Source organism: Octopus sinensis, linkage group LG14 (genome assembly GCF_006345805.1).
Source record: "Octopus sinensis linkage group LG14, ASM634580v1, whole genome shotgun sequence".
Lineage (NCBI taxonomy): Eukaryota > Metazoa > Mollusca > Cephalopoda > Octopoda > Octopodidae > Octopus > Octopus sinensis.
In genome coordinates this window covers 11446737-11456736 of record NC_043010.1, presented here as the reverse complement: position 1 = coordinate 11456736, position 10000 = coordinate 11446737, and the positions used below count along the sequence as shown (strand labels likewise).

Genomic DNA, 10000 nt, shown 5'->3' with positions numbered 1-10000 from the left:
TAAGTTCCATGGTCAGTTTTGGCTTGGTTTCTACAGCTGGGTGCCCTTCTTAATACCAGAGTGTGCTGGTTGCTTTCTACATGGCCTTATCACCAGTGCTTTTTACGTGACATCTGCTCCCACACCAATGCTTTTTGTACATGGCATTTCGGTTTTAGGATATCAGTTCTGTTGTTGTGTTGTTAGATGTGCTAATAATAATAATAATAACAATGTGCTTATATACGTGAGTGCACTATTACACATAGATGCCTCACACTGGGAGGGACTCTTAAAGTCAAAACTACTAAAATAAATAAACACGTCGTAGCAAAACAATTCTCGAAGCAGGCCTAGTTTATTTTAGTTGTTTAGTACTTTAGTACTTTAAGAGTCCCTCCCAGCGTGAGGCATCTATGTGTAACAGTGCCCTCTATATAATATAAATAAATAAATTTAAAAGAAAAAATCGATGGTTTTTTTTCTCTTATGAGGTTTTTCACGCTAACTACTTGATAAATTCTTATGAAGATTTTATCCTATTTTTAAATTATATATGTGAGTGTGTAAACATGTGAAATTTTTATTACATATAGAATTTGGGCCAAATTAGAACTTGCACACAAACATTTTGGAGCTGACATAATTTAATATGTAAGTTTCATACTTTTTTAACGAAGAATATTTTCTAATTTTCTGCAATATATAATAATGTTATTCTTATTTCTTTTAAATAAGTGTAAAAAAAAAAAAAATTATGATATATGTTCCCAGTGTGAATGATATATTGTCTGGTATTCCTTGACTTTTCTCTCCCTCTTCTGTTGTTGTTGATTACTCATAATCGTAACTGTCTTCATACTTATCATCATCATCATCATCATCATCATCATCATCATTACCTATTTCTTTATTACCCACAAGGGGCTAAACACAGAGGGGACAAACAAGGACAGACATAGGTATTAAGTCGATTACATCGACCCCGGTGCGTAACTGGTACTTAATTTATTGACCCCGAAAGGATGAAAGGCAAAGTCGACCTCGACGGAATTTGAACTCACAACGTAACGGCAGATGAAATACCACTAGGCATTTGGACCGGCGTGTTAACGTTTCTGCCAGGTCACCAGGTCACCATCATCATCATTATCGTTTAACGTCCGCTTTCCATGCTGGCATGGGTTGGATGGTTCAACTGGGGTCTGGGAACCCAGGAGGCCGCACCAGGCTCCAGTCTTGATCTAGCAGTGTTTCTACAGCTGGATGCCCTTTCTAACGCCAACCACTCCGTGAGTGTAGTGGGTGCTTTTTACATCCCAGCTATTCTCCAGGCATCTCTTTAATGAGTTTTGTATATCTACATCAAGATTATCACTCATTTGTTTCATATTTCTATTTACACAAACCTAATAGCTTAGATGAGTCTGGCCATGTTGTCTTTGCTTTTCAGATGGCATTCCTGATGAGGACATCTTCCAAACTTGGCAATTCCTGGGCTATCTCAGCTGTATTGTAGGCCCCTGGACAAATCAATGTGTTAAGCCCTTTATTATTGATTCATTGACAGCAAGGCAAAGCAGACCACTAGACTTGTAGGGCCCTGGGTAACAGCCCAGTGTATCCATGCTGTAAGGAGGAAGCACTCCGTCGGTTACGACGACGAGGGTTCTGGTTGATCCGAATCAACGGAACAGCCTGCTCGTGAAATTAACGTGTAAGTGGCTGAGCACTCCACAGACACGTGTACCCTTAACGTAGTTCTCGGGGATATTCAGCGTGACACAGAGAGTGACAAGGCCGGCCCCTTGAAATACAGGTACAAGAGAAACAGGAAGTAAGAGTGAGAGAAAGTTGTGGTGAAAGAGTACAGCAGGGATCACCACCATCCCCTGCCGGAGCCTTGTGGAGCTTTAAGTGTTTTCGCTCAATAAACACTCACAACACCCGGTCTGGGAATCGAAACCACGATCCTATGACCGCGAGTCTGCTGCCCTAACCACTGGGCCATTGCGCCTCCCCATGCTGTAAGAAGGTACTGGGCAATCCTGCTCGCACCTGTATCTCGTGGCTGAGAACTACGTCCTTCCAGGGGGTCTAACGGAGTGCTCATGTCTCATCAATCACCATGAAGGGCATAAATTTCCTTTACCTGACTCTTCTGCAAAGTTCAGGCTGCATCAGTAAAAAATTTTTTAAAAAACCCAAAAAACAAGTGGATAATATAACTGTTCTGTTGACTCTGTACTTGATTCTATGGCTATGGAACAATTCTGCATTTCATTCTATAGTTATATGCAACTACAAAAAGATAACTAACATTTCAACATAATCCAATGCAGAAATATGGCAGTCAATGTAATTTTATCATGACGAATCTCATTGCATGCTCTCTCTTATCATTTTTTAAATACTTATATTTTTTAACATTACCGTCTCTAATATATTCAAATATTACTTATCTCTCTTCAGTAAAAACACACCTAAAGGGGTATATCCATTTATACTTTTGGTTCCTTGCAAAATGATTATAATTTCATATATTTTGGTTCTGACATCTTTAGAATGCTTATTTAAAGATTTAATTGCTATGACATTTAGTGACACTTTTTCATTCAGTATTCGAGACGCCGATATTTAATATTTTATATTATTTTATTATTTATATATATTCATTTTTTTTGCTCATCCATTTACAGTCAATGGAATAGTCTATAGATATCATTCCATCTAACATTTGTGGCAGGTGGTTAAGATGAAAAAAAATGGAATTATGCTAATGTAATATTTCATTTCTAGATTTGATTCACTCAATTGGAATGAAGATTTCGTAGCTGATTATGATGAGTTGATGCTTATAGAATTCTTTGATGTAATGTCTACGACTATAGCAGTGAGAAATACATGAAGTAAAAACAGCCTGGAGATTCTTCAAAGGTCAAAGTTTGTGTTATCAGAAAGATAACAGGTCTCCTATAATAGATAATATTCCACTTGGTGATGGGTTACATCAGATAAGGGTTTAGATAGATAAGTGATGGCATTCATTTAAGAAGGTTTTCACTGTCTTTAAGCATAAAATATATACATGAAACATGATAGAGAACTCAAGTACCTACGAGAACATTCTGAAACTGTTCTAAACCTTCTCCATTAATATATCATAGAATTCGAGGAAACTTAAGCTGACAAAGAGAATCTCTTAGTGGCTGCTGCTTGGGCTGCAAGGAATGACATCAACATAATCTCCCTCAAAACATAACCTACTGCCATGAAAAGAAAGAAAGATATCTCAAACAATATAGTTCTAGATACACAAAAGAAGAGATAGGCGCAGGAGTGGCTGTGTGGTAAGTAGATTGCTTACCAACCACATGGTTCTGGGTTCAGTCCCACTGCATGGCACCTTGGGCAAGTGTTTTCTACTATAGCCTCGGGCCGACCAAAGCCTTGTGAGTGGATTTGGTAGACGGAAACTGAAAGAAGCCCGTCGTATATATGTATATATATGTATATGTATGTGTGTGTATATGTTTGTGTGTCTGTGTTTGTCCCCCCCAAATCGCTTGATAACCGATGCTAGCATGTTTACGTCCCCGTAACCTAGCGGTTCGGCAAAAGAGAGCGATAGAATAAGTACTAGGCTTGCAAAGAATAAGTCCTGGGGTCAACTTGCTTGACTAAAGGCGGTGCTCCAGCATGGCCGCAGTCAAATGACTGAAACAAGTAAAAGAGTATAGTCATGGTTGGACTGCTTTTTATTATAGGTCTGCTTAATCAAGCCTGACCTTGGGTTAAACAACAGTATATAAGAGGAGGCTTATTTTATTTAATTAGAAATAAAAACTATTCTTTAAGACAACGGGTTACTTTATCATTATTACTGTTTATTATCTACAATATTAATATGCTAGTGTACGTATGTTATGATATGAAATGGTTAGCTAAAGGGAGAGGCAGAGAGACAGAAGGATAGATAGACAGAAATACAGATAGAGAGAAAAAGAATGTTTACCTGATGGAATGTGGTCCTAGTGAGAATAGAAGATGGGGAATAGAGGATAAGCAAGTAATATACGAAGAATGGTAGTAGCTATTAAAGCGGTGGTAGTGTTGGTTATGTTGGGGCACCATGTGAAGGACTTTAGTTGAACAAATCAACCCCAGTGCTTACCTTTTTCTTAGGCCTGGTACTTATTCTATTGGACTCTTTTGCTGAACTGCTAAGTTACGGGGATGTAAACACACTAACACCAGCTATCAAGCAACTGTAGAGGACAAATACAAACATGAAGACACACATACATATACATACATATACATATCACGTAACCGACCAGACCATCAGATGTTGTTACACATCGCTGGTCACAATGCGCTTCGCATTGTTTTAGCCTTCAAATGACGCCACCCTGCTGGCTAAGCGAGCAGGCCATATACATATACATACATATCCAGATTATAAGTTCAGGTTTATACCTGTAATTATTGGGGTACTGGGATATGTAACACACTGCCTAAATATCCATCTTGAGAAATCAGGCTTCTCAAAACCAGAAAGAGAAAGCTAATTTGAAGACTATGGATCCAATCCATCACTGGAATTGTAAAAATCTGTAAAACTTTGGTGAAGTTTAGCAGTAAAGTATATATGAGCATGTCTAGATATGCAATTATATGCATGAGAACACATATATATAAAAAAAAAAAGGGATCTGCACATATAGATGCATACATACAAAAATACCCTGTCATTGATGTTGTAATTCCAGTGAAGGAGCTGTGGATCTAGGTTAGAAACCAGCTCTTTCTCTATTGATAAGAAATCTTGAAATAATGCTGAATAATGACATACATACTTGGTGACACTGTCAATGCAGGTGCCACTTAAAACCACCCAGTCCACACTGTAAAGTGGTTGGCATTTGGAAGGGAATCCAGCTGTAAAAACCTTGCCAAAACAGGCCTTGCCTGTGCTTCTGCCGCGTAAAATGTACTAAGTCTACTCTGCTGAGTGGTTGGTGTTAGGAAGGACATCCAGCTGTAAGAATCCTGCCAAAATAGTCACAGAAGTCTGGTGCGGGATTCTGCTTGGCCATTTCATGTGAAACCATCCCACCCATGCTAGCATGGAAGGTGGACGTTAAATGATGATGATGATGATGCATAAATATAAATCAAATTTACAGGAAACGAAAGATGAAGACAGGTGAGGGAACAACAGTCAGGTGTATTAGTTTAACGCTTGGGAAGAATTGAAAAGTCTTTGACACTTTTGCACCTGTGCTCTTTGACAGAGAGGATTGTGAAGGGAAAAAACGGAGGGAGAATGAAGAATAATGGAGAGAGAAAAGAAAGGCTTCTTTACAGTTTCTGTCTACCAAATAAGCTACTACAGTTTTGGTCAGCCTGAAGTTAAGTAGAATACACTTGCCCAAAGTGCCATGTGATGGAACTGAACCTGTAACCAGGTGCTAGGGAAAAACTCTTCTTATCACGCAGCCATGCCTGCACGTGTGTGTGTGTGTATGTGTGTGTGTATGTGTGTGTGTGAGTGTGCAATAGATACACAGATAGTTAGATACATAGACAGACAGATAGAATGGTCAATTGATTGAGAAATACATAGACAGACAGACAAACAAATAGACAGACAGACAGACAGACAGATAGATATGGTTCTTTATTAGCCACACAGGGCTGCACACAGACGGGACGGATTACAAAGTGGAGCTTTTCTTTTTTTGGAAAGAAAAAAAAATAGTGGGGTAGGTTTTGGATCAAAAGGGATCGTAAAAGGGAAAGAAGAAAAAAAAAAGAAAAAAAAGGAAAAGAAACAAAAGAAAAGAAAAAAGAAAAAATAGATAGATAGATAGACAGATACATACATACATACATACATACATGCATACATACATGCATAAATACATACATGCATACATACATAGGCGCAGGAGTGGCTGTGTGGTAAGTAGCTTGCTAACCAACCACATGGTTCCGGGTTCAGTCCCACTGCGTGGCATCTTGGGCAAGTGTCTTCTGCTATAGCCCCGGGCCGACCAATGCCTTGTGAGTGGATTTGGTAGACGGAAACTGAAAGAAGCCCGTCGTATATATGTATATATATATATATGTATGTGTGTGTATGTGTTTGTGTGTCTGTGTTTGTCCCCCTAGCATTGCTTAACAACCGATGCTGGTGTGTTTACGTCCCCATCACTTTGTGGTTCGGCAAAAGAGACCGATAGAATAAGTACTGGGCTTACAAAAAGAATAAGTGCCGGGGTCGATTTGCTCGACTAAAGGTGGTGCTCCAGCATGGCTGCAGTCAAATGACTGAAACAAGTAAAAGAGTAAAAGAGTATACATACATACATACATACATACATACATACATGTGTATTGCTGTTTAAGCTTTAATAAGTATGTATGAACATACGTGCATACATACAATCATTTATAAATGTTTAAAATGAAATAGCATGAACTAAAAGATTTGCATGGTATGTCTATATCACTTTGCACATGTGGATTGGCATGAATATATATATATCAGCGAACATGCTTCATTGCCTTGTAGAATTGGATTGCTGTATATAGCAGTAAATCTCTGAAGACTAATGTAGAATAGAAGAAGCAGTGAAAAGATAACAATTAAATTAGTCTGCCAGCATCCAGGGGTGTATTTTAATGATTTTTCCAAAAACAACATAATAGGGAGATAAGTGTTAGAAAGTGCCTGAAGCCAGTATCGCTAGTTACTGCAATGATATATATTTCAAATTCACTGTTAATCAAGTTAAGCAGAAAGAGAGAATTTATATATGTATATACATACATACATACATATATATATGTATGTATGTATGTATCTATATATATATATATATATATAGATATATATATATATATGTATGTATGTATGTATATATATATATATATATATACACACCCATACATATATATATATGTATTTATATATATGTATGTATGTATGTATGTATGTATAAATATAAGTGTGTAAACGTGTGTGTGCGTGTGTAAGTAAATGGAAGCTGCAATGGCAATGATGTGTTGTTGAAGAGGACATCGTTAAAAAGCAGTGGTGACGGTGGTGGTGGTGGTGGTGATGGTGGTGGTTCGTGGTGGTGGTGGTGGTGATGGTGGTGGTTCGTGGTGGTGGTGGTGGTGGTATAGAAATCTCTTTTGGAAGACATTTAGTTGAAGGAAATTAACAAGGAATATGCAGGACAAGGAAGAGGAGGAAGAAGGGGTCGGAGAAGACAGGATGAGCAAGGAGAGGAAGCAGAGGAGGAGAGGAAGAATAGAAGAAGAAGAAGAAGAAGAAGATAATGATGATGAGGATGATGATGAAGACGATGATGGTATTGTCGGCGGTGGTGGTGGTGGTGATGGTGGTGGTAATGATGATGATGATGATGATGATGATGATGATAAAGACTGGAAAGCAAAGAAAAGATTGAGTGCTTTTGGATTGGGTTGGATTGAAGATTGCTTTTCTATTGGGAAGGAAATCATCGTCACAGGATGCCATAACCCAAACCCATCCAGCTCCAACTGTATACCACCACCACCACCACCACCACAACCACCACCACCACCACTACCACTACCACCACCACCAGATGTCTTCTTTAATTTAACAAAGTCAAGCTATGATGTAAGGACATATTTTAGAGTATATATCACGAATATCACTCATTCAGATGTAATTTTCATTTATTTTCTTTACAACACAGAAAGATATCTCACTGGTTAGTCTTTAACCATTTTTCTTCCTTTTTAAAGGGGAAAGAAATCACTTAGCTGCTTCCATACTTATAAAATTTGCTGTATCCTTCCTCTTACTGTTATGTATTGAATACAGTATAACTAAATTAAAAGTGGATAGGTGACTTGATGCACTGCATGTTCCAGAAGCTACCATGCACTCCTGAACCATTGAGAGTGTTTTCTCTAAGGACGCTTGACCTGCAATAAATAGCAGCTAAATTCCCTCATATTTTTTTTTTATAGTCTTAACCCTTTCATTGCCATATTCATTTTGAGGTGCACTGTGTTTCTTTCAATTAATTTTAAATATAAAAACTAGCAGTATCGCCCGGCGTTGCTCGGGTTTGTAAGGGAAATAACTATATAAGCATTTTTAGAGAGTTACTTCCCTTATAGATGCCAATTCGGGCTTTCTTAGCCATTTCTGTTTTGGTGTCTTCAAGCCATGAAGTCGTTGTTCTAAAAGAACGCTGGTCTCCTTGACAACGCTTTACGACGTTGATTTCCTTACACTCCCTTCCCCACAGCTTCATGAGGGAGGGAAGAAGGGGGAGAAGCAACACAGGTGCAGCTGTGACCATGGACGCCAACTCCGCCGCCATCGACACACGAAAAATTATGCATTAAAATGGAATAAAAAATGATGTTAAATTATTTTTAAAATCGTAGACTCATCGTAGACACGCGCTAATATTCAGACGGCCTCGATATGAATCACGACTATAAGATACCCGAATTTGGTTAAACTGCACCGCAAAATGTGGGAGTAGTTAGGAATCTAAATTGAAGGGGACAGACAGCACACAACTACAGTTTTATATATATAGATTTAGTAAAATAACTTAGTTATCATTAAGCTAGTGTTAAGAACATAAATTGTGACTAAGGTTTGGGCGGAAGATTTTAATTCAGAACATGTAAAAACAAGAGATTTGTACTACAGAGCCAGAGGTGGATTCAGCAGGATTGGCATCAAAAGGGTTAAGGCATTGAGCTGGCAGAACAGTTAGCTTGCTGGGCAAGATGTTTAGTGGAATTCTGCCTGTCTTTGCATTCAGAGTTCAAGTGCTGTTGAGGTTGACTTTGCCTTTCGATCCTTTCAGGGTTGATAAAATAAATACCAGTTAAGTATTGGGGGTCGATGTAATCGGCTTAGACCCCTCCTACAAAATTTCAGGCCGTGTTTCTAGAGCAGTAGAAAGGTTTATATTATATAGCCTTATATAGGCGCAGGAGTGGCCATATAGGCGCAGGAGTGGCTGTGTGGTAAGTAGCTTGCTAACCAACCACATGGTTCCGGATTCAGTCCCACTGCGTGGCATCTTGGTCAAGTGTCTTCTGCTATAGCCCCGGGCCGACCAATGCCTTGTGAGTGAATTTGGTAGACGGAAACTGAAAGAAGCCTGTCGTATATATGTATATATATATATAAATGTGTGTGTGCGTGTATGTTTGTGTGTCTGTGTTTGTCGCCCTAGCATTGCTTGACAACCGATGTTGGTGTGTTTACGTCCCCGTCACTTAGCGGTTCGGCAAAAAAGAGACCGATAGAATAAGTACTGGGCTTACAAAAGAATAAGTCCCGAGGTCGAGTTGCTCGACTAAAGGCGGTGCTCCAGCATGGCCACAGTCAACTGACTGAAACAAATAAAAGAGTGAAAGAGAGAGTTATAGAAAGAAATATAAATTTGACAGTGTAGTTGTAATGTGAAGGCACCAAACGACAGGATGGTCACAGCTGGAATGCTTTTGATCTCAGGTATGCTTATCCGGGGCTAATCTGGAATTACATGGCAACAATAGCTTCCAAGCACGTCCATGCACATACATACACTCGTATACATGTGTACTTTGACTCATTTGTACTCAGTCACACATACATGGTGTGACTCTTGTCTGAACGGACACATGATAAAAGATATTCTAGCTGAGTTCAAATTGCGCTAAGGACAGCTTTGCCTTTCATCTTTTTGTGGTTGGTTTGCATCTACCAGTCCAGTATTTGAGTTGCTTTTCCAGCCTCCCACTCACTTACTCTCTGAAAGAATACATGTATATATATATATATATATTCATGTACATACACATATGTGTGTGTGTGTGTGTGTGTGTGTATAAAAATATATATATGAATATATATATATATATATACACACACATGCACAGATATATATATGTATATATATACACATACATATACAGATATATATATGTATATATATACACA

The 10000-nt window shown here is 38.5% G+C and overlaps 1 protein-coding gene across 12 annotated transcripts in view; it reads left to right on the top strand.

Moving 5' to 3' along the window:
• The window catches only part of LOC115218983 (protocadherin gamma-A11-like), a 134277-nt gene that overhangs the window by 16039 nt on the left and 108238 nt on the right, over positions 1 to 10000 (top strand). For 7 of the 12 annotated variants that reach the window (XR_005001792.1, XR_005001793.1, XM_036508620.1 and 4 more), the window contains exon 2: positions 576 to 633. The exons of the other annotated variants lie outside the window; for them this stretch is intronic. Coding sequence is in view for 5 of the 7 variants with exons in the window: in XM_036508620.1 (XP_036364513.1) it covers positions 576 to 620 (45 nt within the window). In the remaining 2 variants the exon portion in view is untranslated. The remainder of the gene's footprint in view (positions 1 to 575; positions 634 to 10000) is intronic. 12 annotated transcript variants of the gene reach the window in all.